The sequence below is a fragment of the Arvicanthis niloticus genome, chromosome 15 (assembly GCF_011762505.2).
Source record: "Arvicanthis niloticus isolate mArvNil1 chromosome 15, mArvNil1.pat.X, whole genome shotgun sequence".
NCBI lineage: Eukaryota > Metazoa > Chordata > Mammalia > Rodentia > Muridae > Arvicanthis > Arvicanthis niloticus.
In genome coordinates, this window is record NC_047672.1 from 15,803,317 (window position 1) to 15,827,014 (window position 23,698).

Here is a 23,698-nt window from a genome sequence, read left to right on the forward strand (position 1 = left end):
TAGGGGATAGACCTCTGGTCCCCACTTCGTGGCCAGCAAATCTGCACTGAGTTTAAACAGGTTGTCCCAGAACTGTCAGGTCAGGAACAGGACCCAGTGAGTCCAGAAGGCTGATTAACAGCTGTGACAGCAGCAGGTCCTAGAGAATTCCCAGTGGTGTGATGTAGCTGACACCACAGAAATCCATAGGGTTCACTTAGAGGCTCATGTTCCAGTCTAAATGTTTCTTTAAACCTGTTACTGTCCAGTTGGAACTGAACCACTCACACTGAGCTTGGTCCCAACTGCTCTTATTCTAAGCAGGCACAGCCAAGGGAAGCACTTACCACCCAGGAGATGACAGGGCCTGGCAACTGTGCTGTAATGCTGTTTGGTGACTTGTGCTAGCTGTCAGCAAGGCAGACAGATGTGCCATCCCTTTCACTGACTGATAACAAGCTCTCATGCTTAGGAGCGAAAGGACAAAGTACCTGTCCTGGCCAGGGATACCTAGAACAGTCTCCCATGTCTCATCAATTTAAGACTACCCAAATCACCCAGGTAGGATTATGAAGTTGAGTGTTTTGTCTCCGCCGGACCTGGGTCTTAACCCACCCACTGGTGCTGGAAGCACCAGCATTGCCCCACTAGCCCGGGGATGCAGCTGCCCGTTCCTCACAAGTGGAAGCAGCAGCCACTTGATTTCTATCCACTGTAGGCAGTGAGCTGGATTTGTTCATCAGTGTCCTGTGCACGGCTTATATTCCAGTCTGGGCTGACTCCTTGGGTGCTTTCGTCCCTCCAACAGTTCACAACCGTACCAATGCTGCAACCATGTAATAGTTCCTCATGTTAGTGGTCACCACTAACATTACTTCTTTGTTACTTTAAAACTATAGTTGTGCTACTGTTACAAATCGTAATGTAAATGTCTGCTATGTGATCCTCAAAGGGTGGATCCTTCTGACCCACAGGCTGAGAACTACTGCTCTAAAAACTTTCTACTCTCTTTTGTGTGTCCAAGCCACACTCAGCAAGCCTTACACATGGCTACTTAGGGGGCACCCAGGCCCTGGACATCTCCAGGGACCATTACTTTAGGGCAGCTGCAAGCAACTGCTTGTGGTTGTCAAGGACAAGGCCCTGGCCTTCCCAGCTCCTGTGGGTATAGACACAGCTCCTGAAAGGCCTTCAGGACAACTCTGAAGGACATGAAGAGAGTAAATACAGGATGTCCAGCTATGGTAGAGCACCAGGCATCTCATCAGCAGATGAACTGACATCTAGTCAGCCAGGACTGGCCCAGGTCTTAGGTGTAGTATGAGCTGGATGGTGCCCTCCTCCCCATTTATCTGTTAAAACCTAACAGGCACAGCCAGCCTGTAGCCTACTGAACCTGCATGCAGCTGAGAAATGTTATATGCAACCCAATATAAACTTGTAAACGTACTTAAAACATGTTTTTTTTCCTAATTTTTTTTTTTTTTTTTAAATCTCAACTGTCTGGTTCTTGAATGTAAATTTTCTGAATGACAACACTGTCATGATATGAAAAGCCTGACACCAGGCATTAGGGGAAAGTGCCCCCGCCCACTCCCTGGCACTTCAGAATGTGATGTTCTTTAGAGTCTTTACTTTAAGCTCAAATGAGAATGGGTGTCATTTAAAACATCCTGTGTCCTGGTATGAGGGGCATTTGGAGAAAAGACTCATAGAAGATGCCATGTGAGCATGAAAATAGCCCTCAACAGAGCCAAGTGTCCCCTGCAGAACCAAGCCTGGCAGGACCGAGATTTGGGACCCCTGATTTAAACTGCTCAGACTGGCTAAGTCTGTGACACTTTGTACACAGCCTAGGAGACTGACACATGTGCAGTACTCTCCCTAGAGGCCCCGTGGCATCCATTCTGTCCCCACCTGTATTACACGTGCTCAGTTCTTGTGAGGTGTGTGTATAGAAGAGGGGACACCCAGCCTAGTTCCCAATGTACTGGTGACAATCCAGGCGACCATGACGGAGCTGTCCCCTCTGAGCACCCTTCCATAGAAGCCAGTGGTCTTTACTTAGCAACTAATATATTTAATTTTAGAATCCATGTGGGTAAATTCAGCTTAGACTATAGACCAGGCTCTCCCTAAATGAGATCTGTGAAGTATTCACTCTAGACAAAGGCTAGCCTTTTAGTGTTCTTGGGATCAGGAGCCCGTTAAGCTGCCCTTGTGGTGCCCTCTGCGGCTGGCTCTGTGCACATGTGGTATGCAGGACACCCACCTGGAACCTAGATGGCTCTGCCAAGGAGGAAGAGCAACCTACTGAACCCGAGCCAAGAAGCCAGAGGTACGGCTGAGGAATGCTTCTATGGTGGCTCTGTGCAGACACCATGGAGGCCTGGCACAGCATGGGCAAAGAGCCAGACCTGCAGCAGTAATGAGAGGGCTGGTTGAACAGGTAAGAAGAAAGATGCAACCCCTGGAAAGCAGACAGCTTTTGTCCCACGAGGACATCCCTGCCACCCAGAATCCCCAGCAAGGCTGAGCAGACAAACAGCAAAGTTAATGGGCCCCCCACCTTGGATCCCTGTGGTCACCTTCCCAGAGGTCTTTGCTGAGGGCTTCCCCTAGCAGGCTGTCAGGTTCCTTGGGCTGGTTTGGAATGCTGATTGTTGCCATTCTAGCAACCTGAGGTTCTGTGTCTGCACTGGTTGCAGGTGAGACCACAAGGGGGACCAAGGCAGTAGGCACTGAAGGGGAAAGGGGATTCTGGTGGCATCCAGTGTGTTCCAGAGGGGGGTGTGCAGTCAGCACAGTGTGGCCGCCAGGTGTAGAGAAGATCTGCTGAGATGAACTACAGGTGGGCCTGGAAGATTCTACCAAGGAAGCTTCTGGAGGCAGCTGAGGCACCAAACTGCCCTTCCCTCTAGAGAGTCCTGGGCAATCACCAGTCTTGCAGCCTTCTGCCTGTGTCCGCAGGATCTTTGGTCTGGGCCTGGTGGGGCCCTTCTGTCTCCAGTAGGGTAGATGTCTGTGGTTCAGTCTGTTGACCCAGCGAGGTCTTTGGGGGAGGGTCAATCGCCAGGAACCCTGACCTTTTGGTCCAAGGTTCCGTGGGCGCCTTCCCAACTGATCCATCTGGGTCCTCATGGTTGCAACTTCCTGAGTCAGGCCTGCCACTGCTGCTGCAAGCTGCTCTAGCTTGTCCGTGAGGGCAGTGCCAAGGTTATGCAGCTCCTGCTGCAAGGCTCTGCCACAGGGGCATGGTGGCTGAAGAGAAGTGGGTGACCATTTTGACAAGACAGTTGTGGGAGGGGGAGACTTGCTAGGTGGCTCCGGAGGGTCCCCAGAAAGCAACTTCCCTTGGGTCCTGGCTAAAACCAGAGGAAGGGGAGTAAGAGTGTTTAGATGTTAAGATCTTTTCTCTAGCCCCAGAGACCTCTTTAGTGAATTCTGCATTCTGCCCCATAAGGCCTGGTTTCCAGAGAATTTAATCTTAGGTTCCTTTTTTATCCAAAATGGTCTAATTCTTCAGTCCCACATACCTTGGAGTGGGTCTCACCCCAGGCAACATGGTGCCGGCCAAGGCCCCTGACATTCTTCACCCACTTGGCCCAGAATGGAAGAGGGATCTGCTGTCTGCTGAAGCCCAGTTAGACCCGCCCTTGTCTTTTCAGTACCGTTAGGGCTACAGATAGTGAAGGACAGGCAATGGCCCAAGGACTCACATCTTGTCTCATCAAGTTTTTAAATTAAAGCAAGGATCTGAAACTGAGGCAGGAGGATCACGTGTTCCAGGTGGCCTGGGTTACTAGGTGAAACCTTGTCTCAAACAAAAATTAACAAACACCACAAAACAAAATGAGAATGTGGTCTGATGCTTCATCGAAGGGCAGCCAGGGCTCTCAACAAAACCTAGCACTCTTGAAGGAGCCAAAGCTCAGAGGCATGGAAGGTACAGCACAGGTATGAGGCAACAGTGGTATGTGGCACAGACACTTGAGTCCTGCACACCTGTGAGGCCTTCCCAGCACAGCTCAGGACACGGGGACATCACCCTGCTGGTTATCACTGTGGGTCCCTGGAGCAATGTGTAATGTGAAGCCTGGGTGCTGTGCAGGATGTTAGTGGGGTCAGTAACTGTGTGGAGGTTCAGTTCCTTCAAACCCCAACCTTGACTCCAGATGCTTCTCAATGCCTCTAAAAGGTGAGCCTGTGCACCTTTATGAAAACCCTGAAGTAACGTGAACCATGTCCTGAGTGCCTTCAACCTAAGACTTTCCTAACCATGACGCAAAGGAGGACTCGGAGCACGCTTACTTCCTTATGACGGGACCTGGTTCTGATTCTCCCAGAGGCCACTAAAGTCCAGCAAACGCTGGGAAAGCCACCAGCTCACCTGTGGTCCTGGGCTGTCTATGTCCAGGCTCTAGGTCCCTGGAGTCTTCGGTCCCCTTGGGCTCAGGCCTTTCCTCTAGCTGAGGGGCAGGCCCTGGGTGCCCAGCTGCCTCTGCAGAAGCACACAACACTTGGCATTAGGACAGTAGTGTTGTGTCACCACACAGGGATTCCAACACAGGAATGTTCCGATGAGCCACAACCGCCACTCCTACCCTCCCTCAATGAAAAATCTTCACCTTCAGACGCAAGATGCTGGGGAGCCTGACACTGATGGGGTGGCTCGCTGTGACAGTGGGGACCCAATGTCATTTCGTACTAAATCCTCAGTGTCTTACAGGGAAACATGAGGAAGGTGGCTCCTCCTGAGTCCTGCAGAGCCTGCGGGTGGAGCAGCCTCTGAAGATGGCTCCCTGGTCCCTACCTCCTTTTCCTCCTCCTTTTCTTTCGGTGCTGCTGACAGGGCCAGGCTGGCATGTGCGCTCTGCACCCGCTTCTCTTTTGGGTGGGTGGGGCTTCTCTTCTGCTCTTCCTGTAGAAACAAAGTCCGGGGCACAGGTTGCAGCTCAGGTGGAGAGTAAAGTGGCTGGTAATACTAGCTGTCATTTCTATACTTCTGGGCCAATTTCAAAAGTTCTATTCTCACTATGTATGTGATGTTAGGGATCAGAACCAGGGTGAGATAAGTGCTTTACCAATGAAAAAAGTCACGTTTGATATTTCTTTTGTTAAAATTTTCAAGTTTTAAAAATACTATTGGATACTAACTATATGGTGTATATGTATGTACACATATGCATGTGTGCATATATTAATAGACACACATAATATATATATAATATAAATAATATATATATAATATACATATCATTCAGTGGTTTACCAAGATCTCCCTAACAGAACACAGTTCTTGGCTCAGGGGCTCACCTTCTGTCTGGCTTAGCTTTACAGGCTCTAAAGCATAAAAAACTGGGGAACATTTTAATGAAAGCCAGCAAAATGACATTGGAACTCAGAGATTGAAGTCTAGACCCTTGGCCCACTACAGACATGTGGTTGCCATCCAGGGAGACTTCAGGCTCACCTGCACTGAGGCTACTGCAGTCCCTGGGCACTGCTCTCTCAGGGTTTTCAGCAAGACAGCTATTGTTGTTGACTCTTGGAGATGTTCCAGAGACAGGGCACAGACGAACAGGGTCCTTACAGGAGGGAAGGTGGTCTTTCTCTGTGTCATAAGTAAGCTAGCATCAGAGTACTGACAGGTACCCCAGAGGGCATCCTACTGCCACTCCCACCCCTATGCTAGCAGACTCACGCTGGAGGGGTGACTGCCAAAATGCAGGCTCCGGTCTCAGGTCTTCTCCATCAGAGCTGCTGAAGCTGGAGCTGGAGCAAGGGCTGGGACTGGGGCCAGGACCAGTCACGCAGGTGAAACGCAAGGGCTTCACGGGCAAGATCCCCCTCAGAGAGTTCTCCAGGCGGTGCAGAGGTGAGGGCATGGTGGCTGTCTCTAAACAAAGGAGAATTCACTGACTAGTACCTGACAGCACCAGTCTGGGTAGCCAGGCACCTGGCATTTGTCTTTTTCTGCTCTGCCACACCCTATCTGTGCTCCCACGGATCCTGAATAACTTACTTCCTGGTCATAGGCAGAGAAGCAAAGCCAGAAGCTAGCCATGTTCCTGGCTAAGTGAGCTTCGGAACTTTCTGGAAGTTCTTGGAAGATCTGGAACTTGTGATCAGGAAAAACTACTCTTGATCAGGTTTCTGTTAGGTCCTGAGTCTTGCAAGCTTAGCAGTCCTTCCTACTGGGTAGTAGGCTGCCAACCCACTTCTTAGCAGACCCTCTACCCAGCACCATGCAGGAGTTTGCAGTTTCCTGAGGGCCACTGATGAGCTAAGGGTCACCCTTCTACCCACTGCAAAGACTAACTAGCATGGTCCTGCTAGAGCCATCTACAGTTAACAATAGGTGTACCTCTCAGTGTCAGCAGCATCTCCACTGCAGAGGCCGCCCGCCCACAGGTAGACCTACTCTTTCTGTCCACTTCTATATTCCATGCAAGGGAAGAAGGTAGGACAGAAATAGAAAAACAGAGAGAAGGAAGGCTATTGGCTTGACAGAAACTAACTGTAGGGAAACCATGCCACATGTCCTGGACAGAGAGCTCACCCTCTTGTGGCCATTGCCATGCTCCTGGCCTGGTGGTCACTTGGTGGCAGGTGGGAGTACAGGTCTGTGGACTGCCTCGGTGCAGACTCCTGCTGGGTACTTCACCAGGTCGCTGTCTGAGGTGCGGTGGCTCAGAGACCTCACCTCTCAGTCCTGTTTTAATAAGTAGAGTCCCGATGGTCCTATGGCACCTCATACTTCCACAGAATGGAGAAAATTTCTGCCACCTCCAGGCTTTCGGCACACAAGTTTCAGGTGTGGGAATGACCCTGCTTGGTCGCTGCACCAACCCAAACCTCTTTACTCCCATCAAAGCCATATGGAATCTCAGGAGGTATACAACTCAGTGCCCAGACAACAGGGCATGATACAGCCATGCCAGAAACTTGGTCAGCAAAGCTCTGGCTCAGCGCAGCAGCAGACAGTGGCGCTGGGCCTCCACGCCCTGGGCTCTGCACTCTGCCTATGGCTCATTTATCAGTGAGTCTGCATGTGTCGGGAAGTGACTATCTATCTGACTGTCTGCCCTTAGCGCTCTGCCCAAGCCTGTTTCAGAGCATCCTCTCAGCCCAGCTGAGATCTGAGGGCTGCCACACCGCTGCCAAAGCCAGTGCAGGATAGGGAGGACTGCTCTTCTCTCAAGTATCCACAAATACCATTTTGTTACCTTCTCTGTCTCCAGTCCAGGTCCTGGGCTCTGTTCTCTTCAACCCCCTGTTTACAGTTGAGGAGCAAGGCCAGGCAGCCTGTGGCCTGGGAATAGGGATCTCTCTCAGGCAGTTCTCCAGACCTTGGAGTGGAGAGTTTCCTGGTGGATAGCCTGTGAAGGACAAACATCAACAGTCTATGATTGGTAGCGAGGGCTCTGTGAATCCCTGGAGACTGTCTCTTTTGCCCTGATTAGAGCAGATGAAGGAGACACAGAATATAGGACATGTTCTGGTAGTTCAGGGTCCCAGATGGAGACATGAACCAAACACTTGTCATCCCTGGCTTTGGGGTAGCCCATGCTCAGGCTGCTCGGGAGAAAGCCAACATAGAGGTCTGCCTTGGGGGCTGGAATGAAGGAGTCTAGTCTCAGGTGTAGGCTTTAGGCTCCCTCAGTACAACAGTTTGTCACCACGGCGAGGGGAGATGCTGCCTCTTGTCATTCAGAATACCCTAATAATCAAATGTGTACAAGGTTTCTTTTACCCTTCCGAGGAGGACAAGCTGCAGGACTTCTTGCCTCTCAGTGGACATCAGGTTACAGGAAGTCTAATTCTCCACAGGTTTCAGACACATTGCAGGCAGCACTCCTAGTCATACAGTCTTATGCAAACAACATGAACTAGATTATGTGAGATTCTAGAGGGATAAGGTTAACAGACAGCACTGGCCACATTCCTCCGTGAGGCACCTCCTGTCTGCTCTGGACCTGGGCAGAGGTTATAAGCAAGAGACTGTCATGTGGAACTGATGTAGCATAGCACAGCTTAGAAGTAAAAGCCACAGCAGACAAAGGTGCTTGGTGCCACGCCTGAGTTTGATCTCCAGAACCATATGGTGTTGGAAAATTTACAACTGACTCCTGCAAGTTGTCTTCTACCATGTATACATGCCATGATCTACCATGTATACATGCCATGATCTACCATGTATACATGCCATGATCTACCATGTATACATGCCATGATCTACCATGTATACATGCCATGATCTACCATGTATACATGCCATGATCTACCATGTATACATGCCATGATCTACCATGTATACATGCCATGATCTACCATGTATACATGCCATGATCTACCATGTATACATGCCATGATCTACCATGTATACATGCCACGATACACACACAGGGGCTGGGGAGGCTGAAAGTTGAAGAACATTTGAGTTGTTTACTGGGGGTGAGGGGCAGGGAAGAGGGGTGGGGAGGAGTTGCCTCAATAGGACTCAGGAAAAGAGAAAAGCAGGCTCCATAATAAAAGCAGTCTCCTGGACTTGCAGCAAAATGTTACTAAGTTCTTCTACGTAAGTGCCAGACAGAAGCAAAGGAAGCCACCCTGCCCCGATTAAGCAGTGTTTGGCAAAACCAGCAAATCTTTGATCAGGGCAAGAATAGGACACACATAAACACGTGACTTACTCAGCTGGTTTTGTCCTTGTCTTCGGTACCAGCTCTGCTGCTTTAACAGCTGGGTGGTACTGCAAGCTAAGCTTAAGCTGACTCTGCTGTTGACTTAGAGCCACAGAAATTAGGAGCTTGGTAGGTGTGGGCTTGATGTAGCCTTCCACAGTCATCCATAATGCCTGAAGAAAGCCCTGGTAGACTTGTTTAACTAACTCATCAGGGTAAAGTAAAATGAGTCACTCTTTAAGCTGCTGGTACCATGTCACTGAGGCAGATGTCTCCCCACTAACAAGGGATGAGGCCAGGGCAGATGGGTATCCAGCACAGGACAAGGCAGACATGATTGTTCCAAAAGGAAAGACAAAGGGAGATGCTGAGAGAGCTCCTTACGACCCCAAAGTTCCCAAGACTGACTTTCTTTGGCAGGGCCCAGGGAGCCACATGACACTCAGTACAACTCTGAAGGTGGTCTTCTGTGGTTCTCACTCTATTTCCCCTAAGTTGGAGGTCAGTTAGTATTATAGACACTTCTTTTTGTCCGGAATAGGGTAGCATTTACTAAAAGAGAAATTAAGGACACAGGGTCATCACTGTCCTATCCTCTCTAAGCCAAGACCACCTCACTCTGCCAAGACAAGTCCTGGGTCTGCTTCTGCTTTGGACTCTCTAGCTCTTCTTTTAGTGCTGGAGCAGAGACAACAGTGGGCAAGCACCTTGTACTGCTTCCTAGAGGACTACAATCTCCGCTGGACCAGCTCACCTTTCCCAAGCCGTTGCCCCTGGCTGCCCCTGGGGCTCCTGAAATCCAGATCCCCATCACTGCTGCTGGCTGAGGAGAAGCTGGTAGGGGTTCCCTGGGAGCCACAGGGTTGAATTCCAGGTCCTTCTCTCATGTAGCCCTGCAAGCTCAGAGGCACAAGTGGCTCCCTTGTAGCTTCTGCAGAGAGAAGTACAATTGGGTCAAGTCAGAGCCCACAGGAGAAATCCTTGGGCCTTAGAGTATATGGCAGCAGGAGACCCAGCACAGAGACCCCCTTCCCTTCTGGGGTTTCCCATGGCACTGATGAAAAGTCTACCCCCAAATACTCTTGGCAATAAGGAGAAGTTCTCAGAGCAGGGAAAGTGGGTGGGTAGAATTTGGTTCTCACCAAACCTGGATGGCTATTTGGGGGAAGGCATGAAGCAGGTTAGGAAAGAAGGATATATACTTGAGGAGGCCTAGAGGGGATGACCAGCATTCCCTCCTGTGCGCACAGGAGTAACTGTCAACCCAGGTCCAAGTACCTTCACTGTGAGATCCTTGTTGTTGTAGCTCAAACCTCTGAGACCCAGCATCTCCTGGCTGGGGACTTCTGGACCATGAGATGGCTAGTGACCGAAGAGGTGATGACCCACCTGGAGGAATGCCCTTCAGACAGGCCTCCAGAGCTTCTAGGGGTGAGCTTGAGGCCCTGCTGGCTGGACAAGAGAGGCCACCTTATCAACTTCTCCTGTTGGGCTCTGGCCTGCTTGTCAGATCCCAGCTTGGCCCTTGGCTGGCCCACAGTCTACTTCTATAGTAGGCTCCAGGGACCTGCTAAGCAGGAAATCCTCCAGCGAGGAACTCTGGATGTGTTTTCTACTTCTAAAGAAGGCATGAAGCTGACCCCAATTCTGAAGAGAAGGGTGGGACAGCCTGCAAATGCAGTGGCTACCTTTTGTAGTCAGAACCTCACTGCAAAAGGAAGGTCCTGAAACCAGAGGGCTGCCTGCACATGGGCGTGGATTAAGAACATGGACTATGGTGTAACAGTTTAGGAGGAGAGGCAGGGAAAGGCTCCTCGGCTAAAAGAGAAACAGGTACTTTCCTGTGGGCTTTGGAACTCATTCCCACTGGAATATGTGGGTAGATAGCCCAGAACTTACCTAGAGTCATGGGGCCCCAGCGGGGCACACGGACCTCTCTGTTGTCTCCAGTGGAATAGGAGCCGTAGCCTTGCCTGCTAAGCTGGCAGGATGCTGGTACTGGGGGACTCTGGGCCCAGCCATCTTCTACCTTCACTGTGGTAAGCACACTGCCAGCTCCATGACTAGGACGGAGAGGAGGAGTCTGGAGGCATCTCATCTCTGTGGGAGAGGGGACTGCTGGGGAGCCTTGATTTCAGGCTTGGACTTACCTTAAGTCCTGAGAGGCTCCTCTTTATAGGGTTAGGAGGGACTTTCAAGGCTCCTCTGCCCCCATGACAGTCACTAGCTCTGGGTATGATCACTTTTCAATCCCAAGCACAGATCCGAGTTACACCTCTCCCACCCCTGGGTGCACTAGAGCTTTCTAAGAGATTTTAAAAATAAATCACTCCCTGGTCAGCAACAAGCCAGCGTTTGCTTCTCATGCAGCAGGCTTGGCTCTAACCCGTCCTCTCCTCGCTCGCTCTCGAGACTGTGTTCTGAGGAATCCCACTTACAATTACACTCTACTGAGCTCCAACTTGTCCTCTAGCTCATCTCTCTATCTCCTCTATCTCCCCAGTATCCCTTCTAAAAAGCTCTAGTACTTCTACCTCCTATAACAAGGGCAAGTTTGGAAGATTATGAAGCATTGACTAAGGTTCTCTAACTGTTCTGCTCTCTGTACAGTGATGAAACCCAACACTAGGTCCTCTACCTAATGTGCTGATACAGAGCATCAGATTGTGTTGTGACAGCTGCACTCAGAGCAGGGAAACTAAACACATCACATGTAGCTCCCACCACTAACCCAGTGCATAGCTTTTACCTCCAGAATGCCGTTTCCCTGCATCCTCCTGCAGCTGCAAGTCTGATGCTCCTGAGGGGCTGGGACGCCGGTCTGGGGCTTTGGGGATCTCCTTCAGACAGTTCAGCAGGCCCTGAAGGGGACAATCCCCGGATGCTGCCTCTGTCTTCACTAAGGGAAAAGGCATATGTCTCACTTAAGTTCAGTATCCTCAGTCCCTGACAGACAGACAAGGACTGTCCTAGGGTGCCTTTTGAGCTTTACAGGGACAGAAACTAGGACCTGTAGACTTTGCAGGTGGGCAGCACCTAGGGACAGCTATCACTCAGGGTGGAGGCTGAAGGAGTGGGCTGGCAGCTTCACAGCTCTGAGTACAGCTTAGCTTCAAGGCATATCAGGCCTTGACAGACACATGTAACTTTCATACAGGAGAGTAATTTTGTAGTTAAGTTCACCCGAAGCCAGGGGATAGAACAGCTCTCCTCTACAAATGCAAGACCAAGGCTCAAAGTTTGGCAGTCTTTTGAGGAAAATCTCGGGCAGACCTGAGGGTCCACTGATACTCATTCAAGTCAACGGAAGCGACTTCTGAGCACTGAGCTCTCCTCAGTCCCACAGTAGAAGGAACAGAGGAGAGTCAGGAAAACAGGACCAAGCTTGCTGCTGCTATCCTTGAAAGGCTTCAGCTACTTGACTGTAGGGACACGGGAGCACCCACTGTGGTCACATCATGGGAGGGACACAGGAGCACCCACCGTGGTCACATCAAGGGAGACAGCAGAGAACATAGGAATAGCTATGAATGGCAAGCTGAACCTTGTGGGACTTTGGAGACCTTGGCATGGGCAGGCCAGGTACCCAGGGACTCACCTGAGCAGGGCAGGCTCCCAGCCTCTACCTCAGCTCTGGTCTGCTTCAGCACACTCAAGCCAGGGAGAGACGGTGGCAAGTCCGGGGCTGTCCCCCGGTGCTGGGGCCTGGGCACAAGGATCTCCTTCAGACAGTTGATGAGGCCTTGCAATGGACTGTTCTCAGGAAGAGATCCTATGCATGTACAAGGCAGCTAAGGTCAGCATAGTCCTGACAGGCAGCATGAGACCCTCAGCCATCTTCACCATCTACGGGCAGCTGCAAATCACCCATTCAAATACACAAGGCTTATCTTATAGCATCAGTTCTCAACCTGTGGGTTGCAACCCCCTTGGGACTAGCATATCAGATATTTACATTACAATGTGTAACAACAGCAAAATTAGTTATAAAGTAGCAAGAAAATAATTTTATGATTGGGGTCACCACAACATGAGGAATTATTTAAAGGGTCACATTAGAAAGGTTGAGAACCACTGGTTTATAGGGATGTCATGGAGTTCAGTTGGGTGAGTGAAATGACCTTCACTGACTCCGCTCAGCTCTAGGCTGCTCCACCTCAGGAAAGCCAACCTTTTACCTGTTCCCATGCTGCCTCTATCCTGTCTTAGGTAACTCTTGCTCTGGCCCAGGCTCTGAGTGGAATGAATAGAGGTCTCTCCCAAGGCTCCTACACCTTCCTTCTCTATGGACAGTGGTTTATCATCAGTTCCTACTGCAAAACACAAAGGTCATGTTAGGGGGGACTCAGACCTGGGGTCTCCCCAGATCTGTTTACCTAGAGAATAGGTCACGCTCACCCTCCAACCCTTTGAGAGTCACCCAAACCCTAAACATCAGCCTCGGGCAGGGGCCGTCTTTGGACGATTTGATCAAGGACGGCTGGAGGCTGCTTCCTATCTCCTTCTGGTCTACTGTAAATATTGAGACTGCTTTATGACAAATCCTTCCAGACCCTTTCTCGGACCCCAGCTTGTGAATCTGGCCCAGCCAACGAAGCCGACAGCTACACCACAAGTCAGGCTTGTACTCCTGATTCCTATGTGATTCTTGTAAGACAGATGGCACAGGGAACAAAGCCAATTGGAGTACATTTTTTGGAATGTCCCTTTTAATCTTCATTCCCTTAAGTCTAAATTAAAATACCAAAACAGGACTGGAGAAGTGTCTCAGCCATCAAAGGCTAGGCTCACAACCAAAAATAAAAAAACCCAAACCATTCAGACAAGTACAATTTCGAAGAATTTTGAAAGACAAAATGAGACCCCAGAGAAACTCCAGTAACCAGCATTGCTTTCCTGCTGTTAGCTTTGCCGAGACAGGCTACAAATCTGACCAGGTGCCCATAGGCTAATTGCCTGCAGGGCCTGTACATTAGGAACTGCTCAGAGCTCCCTGTGTGCATATACAGTCCTCAGTGATCAACATGGGCGACAGGCCATCTGGAACTAAGCATTGTATCACCTGGTCTGTAGACCAGAGGCCAAGTGCATTTTCTCACTACTTAGAGACCGTTGTTTCCGGTTAGCTATAGAGCAAGCTGAGGCAGAGAAACTGAAAAGGGTACAGGGTCTAAGGCCAGTTTCCAGGGCTAGGCCTTTACAACGCTGAGTGTCCCTGTACACATTAGGTCAGACTCACTAGTAGGTAAGGGGCTTCCTTGTGCCCAGTCTCCAGGAGGGCCACTGGAAGTTGAGCTGCCTGTGGGTGTGGTGGCCAGGCTGGGGTGGCTTGCAGGGCTCTCCGGAAGAGAATTGAGCAGGCCTTGGGGAGGGCAAGCTTCCACAACCACAGCTACTGTTGGGAGATGGAGAAGATGCCAACTGGTAAGTGTCCTACATTACCGCTGTTATGTTCCACTAACGACCACCAGGGGCCACACTGACAATGCTAAGCTCTGAAACTTTAAGATGCATGGTCTTGGCCAGGTCCTGGTAAAGCACAAAGCACAGGGTATAAAGCCACTCTGTACCTCTGCTCTCTTCCTCTGTCATCCAGTGTTAACTAAAGAGGGCTGCAATAGGAGAGGGACATGTTCCAGAGCGAGAGAGGCTGAGCTCGTCAAGTAGACAGGGAAAGAGCAGTGTGTGAAGTAGGCTGAGCAAAGGCTGGCAACAGGACCTAGGCCCCACTGGTTGTCAGGACAAAGCTCAGCCTCTCTCACGGTCTCCGTCTGCTTAATAGGGACAGACACACTGCTTACCACCATACAAAGTGCAAAGCAACAGGGAGGGACCACACAGGAACACCAAGAAAAGGCTGGAGCGGTTCCTGTACCCAATAGGTCCCAGAAGCTGACAGGATGAGCACACAGTGAGGACGTCAAGAGCAGAGCTGGAAGGCAACTATGCACAACACTGTGACAATAGTGAGGTTACTCTTGCAGCTTGTTGACTTACCCTCAGGGCTTGTTTGCTCCCCATCCAGACTGGTGCTCCCACTCTCAGAGTAGTCCTCAGTACCCTTCACTTCTCCAAACAAGAACTCTGGAATCTCCTTCACCAGCTGCACTAATGCGGTGAGGTGTAGGCTCTGCTGAGACTGTTCTCCTGTGGAGAGGTGTGTGAACCCTGTGCTCAGTCACCTAGCTCCTCAGAGAACCCTCTCAGTCACAGACAAAAACAGCAAGCGGTTCAGAGAAGGGGGTGCTGGACTCAGGAGGGTTCTGTGCCTAGTAGTTCCCAGTAGCTCCTCCTGTCTCCTTTCTATCAAGGGTCATACTGAAGGTCCCTGTGGCCCCATCTGGTCTTCTACCTTCCCTCCCTTACCTGGGCCCTGTGTGCCACCTCACTGTTTAAACTGCAAGCTGGCTCTGGGTAGTGGTGAGTGGGACCCAAGACAGAGGATCTCCCTGACATGACCTCAGGTTTTATTCTGAACATTTCTCCATGGAATAGACCACATGAGTCTCCAACCCAGAGGAGTAAGGGCAAGACTCAAGAAGTCCTGGACTGAGCTAGCTGAAGTCAAAGTGTCAGTCCAGGGGCACAACCAAGGGGCCGAAAGCCATGATTAGGAGGAAGTGCTCAAAGTCTACTGGGATGGCCTACCCTGGGAACTATGCTCCAAAGGGGGCTTTTGTCCCTTATCTTGGTGGCTCTCTCCTGCTGTGGCTCCTCCGGCCTCTGCAGGTGACAGGAAAGCAGAGAGAGGAAGCAGCTCAGCGGTCCCTGGGGAAAGAGGAGCAGTTACACTGGGAACGGAGTGACTTTTACCCTCCCACAGTCACGTGATGACCCAGATGCCTATTTATCTATGTATAGCTTTCCATATACGTTTGTGTAGTCATCAAATCAAGAGACCATATCCCCCTAAGCCTTATACCCAGACCCCCACTCTAGCTCACAGAAACAAGCAAAGTAACAGGAAAGTGTGGCCCTGGGCAGCCTCAAGCTCCCAACACTCCCCTAAGACGCCTCAATTCACAGATGAGAAAACCAAGGCCTGGAGGAGCCTAGGGTCCCAGACTTAAGACCAGTCACCCTCTTCTGTCCCTGCAGCCCACATTCTGGAGGCCTCAGGACCTCACCCACAGACACCAACGTCTCGTAGTTTTCCCGCATCACGTCTCTGTAGAATTCCCGTTGCCCCTCCTGCAGGAGCCGCCACTCCTCTTCAGAGAACCGCACGGCCAAGTCCTTGAAGCTGATGGGCACCTGTGGGTATAGTCTCTGGGGGGGTTGGCTGCAACCATGCTAACAAGGCCCACCCAAACTGTCCCTTAGAAGTCAGTGAGCCACATGGGTCTCTTGGCAGACAATGGGAACAGGCAGTGCAGAAATGGGTGGGCCCGGCCCTGGAGCAGCAGTTCTGGGGCAGTGCTGGAGTCGGCGGGGTACCCAGGAAGATGTGCTCCCAGCAACTGTTTACAAACAAGGTCACTACAGATGTATCTTGGGAAGATGAAACTGCATTCCTAAGTATACAGGAAGCCCTACATGTCACTGTGTCAGTTAATAAGTGAATGTCCAAGGACCTGGAACTCTAGCACTGTGGTGTTGTGACATCAGCTAATAAAACCAGCTTGTTACCAACGTATAGTATTCTTTTCCCAAATTCCTGGGGTTTTGAATATTTGCTTTTGAGTGTTGTCATGTACATAATGAGTCATTTTAGAGGTGACACTCAAGTCAAAGCAAGTATGTTCTTTTGTATTTACCTAGCTGATGGTAACTTTTTTTTTTTTTTTTTTTAAATTTTTATATAAGTACACTGTAGCTGTCATCAGACACACTGGAAGCCGGCATCTGATCCCATTACAGATGGTTGTGAGCCACTATGTGGTTGCTGGGAATTGAACTCAGGACCTCTGGAAGAGCAGTCGGTGCTCTTAACCGCTGAGCCATCTCTCCAGCCCAGCTGATGGTAACTTTTACAGTGTTTTTAGTATGCCCTGTTTTGACTACAAGCATTTATAGGAGCTCAGATGGACCTTCTCCACACGTGGCATTACAGTGCTCAAAAGCTTTGCCCTTTGGAGCATTTTCCATCTCAGATTTCTGGACTATGGCTAATCAACCCACATAGCAAAGAAAAAAATCCCACTTAATGCTCTTCAGCAGGGATGGCATAATTTATGCCAGAAATTAAACACCATCAAAAAGCAGGGGGAGGCGCAGCAACAAAGATCTCAGGAAGCCTTGAAGATCCCGAGATGACTGACTCTTTTCCACCTGCTAGCCAGGTAGGAGGTGAGCCAGGCACTCATAGGCCTGACCTATGCTTAGGGGCCCTGACCTCAACTCCTGTGTGGGTCCAGGATCCTAGCTGCTGGGCAGAACCCACCTTCACTTTCCCAGTCCCATCTGCCCTTCAAGGCTTCCACTCTCCACAGACCCTGGTACAGCCTTGGCCAATTCCACTGTGGAGAGCTGTGACACCCACCACCAGCAGAAGCACGCCGCAGCAGAGGGGATGTCCACAAAGCCCTTCTAGGCTGCAGTCTAGTGGCTCCACCTTGCCATGCTCCCTACCCCACCCCTCCCACTACTGCCACTTAGCATGTAGTGTGGTCCTCAGGGACCTGCTCAGAAAAAGCCCAGAAACCCGGCGCTTCAGGAAACACTTCTTTACATCCACACTCCACACCTTAGCTACTATGCTCGCCTCCTGCTTCCTGTGGCTTTGTAAGATAAAAGCAACAGCTCTTACTTTAAAAGTCATCATTCAAACAGCCATGAAAACTCAGACAATGACCAACATCTGATAGGCATGAGCTTCAATTATGGCAGAAATTAACCATGCAAATAACACAAACAGAATGTAAATTAAGGAAAGAATCCATCTAGGTTAGAAACAAGCATGAGTTGCAGGAAGGAATTGTAAAGAAAATGGCAACACTTCTAATAAAAGCAGAGGAGACTCTACTGCCTATTTCATGCATTTATGCCACTGATTTTAAAAACTATCTCTGCTACAAACTGACAGCCTTGTCATCCACTCCCTGCCATCTCTCTGCCTGCCATTCCTGACAGCTGACAGCTACCAAAGTGCATATACAGACTCATAACACCCAGAGCCCTGACATTCTAAAGTAGTTAGACCCCAGTCACACATCTGGCCAGGGACAGCATCTCCAGTGACTGCTGACATCCGGAAGTCCTGAAAGGATCAGAGGCAGTGTCCTTTGCTTCTTGGCTCACTGTGCATTCCCAACTGTCTCTATGGCCTGCCAGACAACCCAACAGACGTTTTCCCCAGGCTTAACTCGTGGCTCTGGCCCACTATAGCCACTATCCCTCAGGAACATCTCAGTTACTCCACAGACTTATAGCAGGGAGCCATTTTGCATTTATTGTTGGCCTTCTAGCACATAAAATGTGGGCAACCTTAGGTTCTGTACTAAAGAACCAACAGGGCAGGCATGGCACTGCTGCCCTTCAAAATATTTAGCACCAAGTGGCCTCAGGCAGACACCTGGGAATGTGCATCTCAAAAGAGTTTCTACCTAACCAATTAGAAGTTAACAAAGAGGCTTGTAGTGAGAATTCTGGAATTTTGGTCTCTATTTAAAAAAAAAAAACATAGAAATATTCTAAGACAATATTTTTGTTTTAATCCCAGTCAGCGCCACAGCAGCTGACTGTGATTTGCCTTGTGCTTTAGCAGAGGCGTGGTTCTGCCAGCTGCAGATAGTTTCTGAGATTGTGTGACATCTGGAATTCTGGGAATTTTCAGTCGGTACACAAATGCTAGAGCCTTGATAGGTGGAGTTGGCGGTCGTTCAGGGGGGTTGGTTGCAGTTTGTTGGTAGCAGGGTAAAAGAAGAAACAAAAGGAAAGAAGTTAGGTTCAGAGGTCTCTGTCTCCACGCTATCCTTTCTCTCCTATCTAGTGATAGGGAGTAAAACAGGAGGGGGATAAAGGGTGGGAAAAAGAACCCACAAAGTAACAAAGACCAGCTACAGAGGCTAATCTGTATGATATAGTTTGTACTGAACACACACCTTTTTCTAGGTGTCTGCAACTGGGTCAAGTGCTAGCAGACGGAGTGACCTGTTGTTAACAACAATCTTGAGTCTAGAGTTTGCCAAGATTCCCACAGTGGATGACATTCTACATGGGTCATTCAACATCATGCTGGGGGAGCTAAGTGCTTCCTGGTGACTGCACTAGAGGACTCTGGGAACTTGCCTTCAAATGTCCTCTAACGTCACCCCAAAATCAGTGCCTCTGTTGATTGCTGGATTTGTCAGATGTCTTTCTACTGTCATGGACACAGCTATGGAGCTAACTACCGGCTGAGCCTGAATCCTCATGGGTGTCTCTAAATCTCAGATGCTTTTGGGGGGGCCTCACCACAGGACCCCATTACACTTGGCCGTCTTACACCCTCCCCCTATGTATTCTTCTAGCCATTACTTTTTAACCTCTCCTTTGGCATCTCTGCTACAGCTCTGATCTCTGGTCCCTCCTGGTGCAGCCCTGCTCCCCCTTTCCCTTCTGGTATCCTAGCAGCCAATGCCTGGGCACCATGGAGGCTGGCAAGTGGGAAGCTGCTGCTGAGTGCAGACTCCCAGGTCTGTCACAACAGGCTCAGGGTCTACATGGGCATATGTGTGTCTCTTGCAGACCAAATCTGCACGCTTTGCTCCCACACTTTAAACATGTGCAGATGCTGTCGTGATGAACACTCATGTCCTTTAGAGCCATATAAATCATGATGCATAGACATTCACCATCTCATGCACTAAGCAGACAATTACAGGGGTCCAAGAAGTTTCACCATCAAGAAGGGGTCATAAAATCAAAACAAGAGAAGCCCCTGCCTTCTCACTGTGATGGCTAAGGGAATCACTGGAAAGGGTGGCCAAGCCATGGCAACAGAGAGACCTGACCCAATGGAGCCTGTAACCTGAAGAACTGGAACTGGTCAACTGTTTCAGACCCTGCCAGAAGGAAGTGTGCTCACACAGAATAGCATGAGTTTACAGAGTGAATTCAGCAAAAGGGAAGGCCTTGCTTGTGGATCCCTGGCCTTGGCCACATGACCTGTATTCTGGCCTACATAGCAGAACTCTTCCTACATAGCAGCATGGCTCAGGCTACCAAAGCTCCACACTGCCAGCTGTCAAGCTTGTCCAGCACCTGTGTGCTTACGAGACAGCTCTCCATCTGCACGTAGCTTCCCATGCAGGGTCCACTCTAGGTGAGCGTGATTAGGCTATGTCTACCTAGATTGAGGCCATTATCTGGGGGAAGTAATTTCCTGATAAAAAGATGGGGTTAGCCTCTTCTTCCTCTCTTACTCTGTTCTTCTGTCCTCCTGCCTTCCACCATGGGATGACAGTGCTATTGGCTGAATGTGAAGAGTCTCCCAGTGCCCACAAGCTCATGTTTTAAAAGCTTGTTCCCTGTCTGCTGAACGATTTTAGGTTACAGAAACTACAAAGTGGACCTAATATATCACTGGAGGTAGGCCCTTTGGGGTGTAGTACTCCTGGTTCCTTCATGTCAAACCCCCTATCTCCCAAGCATCAAGACTTAGAGAAGACACACTGTGCTGCCACGATGTTCTGCCCAAGGACAGGGGTCAAGTGACCATGACTGAACCCCCTGAAAGCATGAGCCAAAGTAAACCTAGCCTCTCTTAGGTGTTTCTGCTGGATATTTGGTCAGAACCACCAGAAAAGTAGCTAACCCACACATTAAGGCAACCCTTGCCAGATGCCAATTCCTTGACCTACACTTTACATTTTTCAGCAGCTAGAATTGTGAAAGAGAAAAAAAAAAATTGGTTTGTTATTGTTTGCTTTTTGAGAGGCAGCCTCACATTGTAGCCCTGGCTGTCCTGGAACTTACCATGTAGGTCAGGCTGGCTTTAAACTCACAAGAGATTCAGCTGCCTCTGCCTCCCAAGTGCTGGGATTAATGGTGTGCACTGCCACATCCAGCCACATCCAGCCAGATCTGTTCTTTATAAGTGACCTGCCCTAGGTCACTTTAATATACAAATACAAAGAAGTGGCCAGATGTTTCAACAGCTGTATCTCCATGCACTTTCAGTTTGTCAGCTTCACTTTTCACTAGAAGTAAGCACCTGCTTTCCTTCCTCTCTGTGTTTCTACAACTGTTAACAGAACACCTGAGATAGGGTGATCATAAAGAAAATAAATTGACTCCTTACAGTTGCAGATGCTGGGAAATCCAAGGTCAAGGGGCCATGTTGGTTGAGGGCCTCCCTGCTACATCATATAGTACAAGATAGTTTGATGGAGAAACAAAGCAAGCAAGCAAGCCAGCCATACAGGCCTCTTAGACAAGGCTACTCCCTCAATCACCCATTAACTCCAATGACGTCCCAACAAAACATAAACATATGACACTAGGAATTAAGCTTGAAAGGTGAAATTCGGAGGATACTGTCAAACCACAGCATTTTTGTTAGGCTTTTGTGAGTCTGCCTAGTGTAAGTCAGTCCTCTTGAGAACCACAGCCTAACCTAAGGTGCACGGGATGACAACATATTACTCATGGGACTTCAGCCAAATGGCTGCCCCATCTGAGTGTTAGCAAACTCATCTGTAATAGTGGATCATGTTCTAGTTCATAGGGTACTGTACAGACAATATTAATTACTATAGGCTAGAATAAATCTAGAATAAACACTGGGGCCCATCAAGTGTTGTGACTAGTGTCACTATAGCCAAGTCTATCTGCCTAATACCCATTTACAGAGCACTGCTTGCCACCTCAGGCTCTACACACCATTCCTGACTTTGGGGGGCAGCCTATGTGGCTCTTTATCTCAAGGCTAAATATATCTGGCTCCTTTAGGCCTTTGCATGTGCTATTTTCCAGGCCTCCCTCCAACCTAGCCTCAGAAGGCAATCCGCACTGAAAGTGCTTTGCTCTGCTGTGGATGGGAACTTGCTGTGAGTGGAGCTGCTCCCTGCAGAGCCTTCCCAAATGGAAGAAGTGGAACTGGGGGTGCTGGTCATACAGTACAGTGCTTGCCTGGCATGCACTGGAATGAAGTCCCAGTGGCACACAGAGCCAGATATGGTAATACATGCCTATGATTCAGGTGACTGTAGGAGGATCAGGTCAAGGTCATCTTCTGCCATATGAGACTGTCTCCAAAAATATAAATAAAATATAAAAAGCAAAGGAAGAGAGAGTGTGTGTGTGTGTGTGTGTGTGTGTGTGTGTGTGTGTGTGAAGGACAGGGAGTGGGAAAGGAGGGGAAGAGACAGAGTGGATGGGGAGACTAACTTCAGCCAGCTACCACTGGCTTGCCATCCAGACCTCTGTTCAATCATCAGAAGAAAACCTTCCAGGACTAACTAGGACCACTGTAGATGATCAATCTCCTTGCTCAAAACTGCCATGATGGGTCTCCTAAGTAACTGCTTTTAATGTGTCAGTTCTATATGAAATTGCAGTTTCAGCACTCAGTCTTATGTCAGCTTAGCCCCACTGCCCCAGTATGCCTCAAGCTACCAGGGTCAGACCTTGTACAATGCTCCCACTCACTGTCTCCACCTGCAGACTGTGCACACACCCCTGCGATTCTGTCACCCCTGTCACACTGAAAACAAAGATCTCAGACCTCCCCTGCCCCTCTCCCTCAGACTGCGACCCTGTACTCCCAGAGACCGTGTCTGACCATCGTCTTATGCAGTCACAGAGTATGTGGATATTCTTACTTGAACGACAGGTCTGAGATCCGTGGTTCAATTCCCTCATCTACAGAACAGAAAACCCAAATAAGTAGACTCTAGGATGGGGCCAGTGGGCGTATCTGAGCAAGAATGTCCTTGGGCTACCTGTCAGCCAAAACTAAAGATGATGCTAGAAGGCCATACAATATCCAATTTACCTGGCTACCATTTCTCCTGAGATTCTTGTGGGGTATTAGTGATGTCCAGCCACGACCTCAACACAGCTGCCTAAGTCTGGCCAAAGCTCTTGCACACCTGACTCTGAGTGTCTACCCAGAAGGCAGTGCAGCAACTGCCCTGGCATCTTCACAACCTACGACCCTGCCCAAACTGTACCTAGGCCACAACAGTTGATGGGGCTCTTCTTCAGCTCTAGGATCGACATATTTTACCAGCATTAACTTCGATCTGCTTTCTTTCTCCCCACTTTTTCGGCCTAACTCACCGGGATTCCGTATCTTAACAAAAATAGACGTCAGATTTAGTTATTCCCCCAAGACCCGCTGAGGCTTCGATCGTGCACATCCTCTCTCGACATCTTGTACTGAAAAGCCAAAGGAATGAGTTCCCCAGGTAGAAAAAAAGCTCCAGGTCCGTGTGTCCAGGAAGACGGGGAGAGTCCTAGACTTCTGGCCAGGGAATCTTGGGCACTGGCCGACCTTGATGGGCTCACCCGAGCTCAAAGTCAGCGGTGACGGCTCCTCCGGGGCCTGTTACCCCGGGGACCGCGCTGCACGGAGAAGCTCGACCGAGGCGTCCGTCGGTCCGCAACGGCTCGTCTTACCTGGAGCGCCATGGCGGAACTCAGCTTCCCGACTCCCTGGCCCACCCAGCTTCCGGTGCGGCTCAGGCTGGAGGCTGCACCGAGACCCTCGAGACCCTCGGGGACAGCGGCCCAGTTCTGCACGACAGGAAGCGGGGCCGGGGGACTCGCCGCAGAGTTGGCTCCTTTGGGTCGGCCCAGCGCTTCGCATCCCGGGAGGTGTGGTCCCGCTTCCGCCCGCAGCCCCCAGCCTCACAGCGATAACAACGCAAGCGCAGACTACACTTCCCAGAGGGCGCCGTGGCTGAGGCGTGGTTCCAGGGGGTGTGGCGGGGGTTCTCCTTTACTGCTCCGTCCCTCACACCTCTAGCTCCTCAGGTTCAGAGATCCGCCTGGCATTAGCTACATCCTGTCAAGCTTGCGGCTGCGCATGCTCAGGTGCAAACAACCGTTCATCCAAGTAGCCATTTATCCACTGTTGCATTTCCTTCAGCATCCGGCGCTTTCTG

The 23,698-nt window shown here is 50.0% G+C and overlaps 1 protein-coding gene across 6 annotated transcripts; it reads right to left on the reverse strand.

Annotated features, from left to right (window-relative positions):
* Positions 1-2,038: 2,038 nt before the first annotated feature.
* Positions 2,039-23,423, reverse strand: Krabd3 (KRAB domain containing 3). 6 transcript variants are annotated; one of them, XM_034519208.2, is made up of 18 exons: positions 23,211-23,423; positions 15,794-15,920; positions 15,315-15,434; positions 14,664-14,813; positions 13,906-14,061; positions 12,845-12,979; positions 12,265-12,438; positions 11,416-11,565; positions 10,566-10,766; positions 9,945-10,118; positions 9,421-9,597; positions 7,209-7,361; positions 6,542-6,694; positions 5,684-5,878; positions 5,453-5,593; positions 4,793-4,900; positions 4,370-4,480; positions 2,039-3,344 (listed from the first exon to the last, which is right to left on the reverse strand). In XM_034519208.2, the coding sequence occupies exons 1-18, from the start codon at positions 23,220-23,222 to the stop codon at positions 2,533-2,535; spliced, it is 3,249 nt and encodes a 1,082-aa protein (XP_034375099.1). In that variant the 5' UTR covers positions 23,223-23,423; the 3' UTR covers positions 2,039-2,532. The 6 variants fall into 6 exon arrangements, with proteins under 6 accessions (XP_034375099.1, XP_034375100.1, XP_076769495.1 ...); XM_034519209.2 differs by having other exon boundaries at positions 13,906-14,058; positions 23,211-23,363; XM_076913380.1 differs by having other exon boundaries at positions 12,845-12,976; positions 23,211-23,363.
* Positions 23,424-23,698: the final 275 nt, after the last annotated feature.

What these genes read in the sequence shown, in the direction of transcription:
- Krabd3 (XM_034519208.2), bottom strand. An exon ending in GGAGCAAACAAGCCCTGAGG is followed by an intron (nt 14,062 to 14,663) that starts GTAAGTCAACAA and finishes ATCTCCCAACAG; the next exon opens with TAGCTGTGGTTGTGGAAGCT. An exon ending in TGGGAGCCTGCCCTGCTCAG is followed by an intron (nt 11,566 to 12,264) that starts GTGAGTCCCTGG and finishes CTTTTCCCTTAG; the next exon opens with TGAAGACAGAGGCAGCATCC.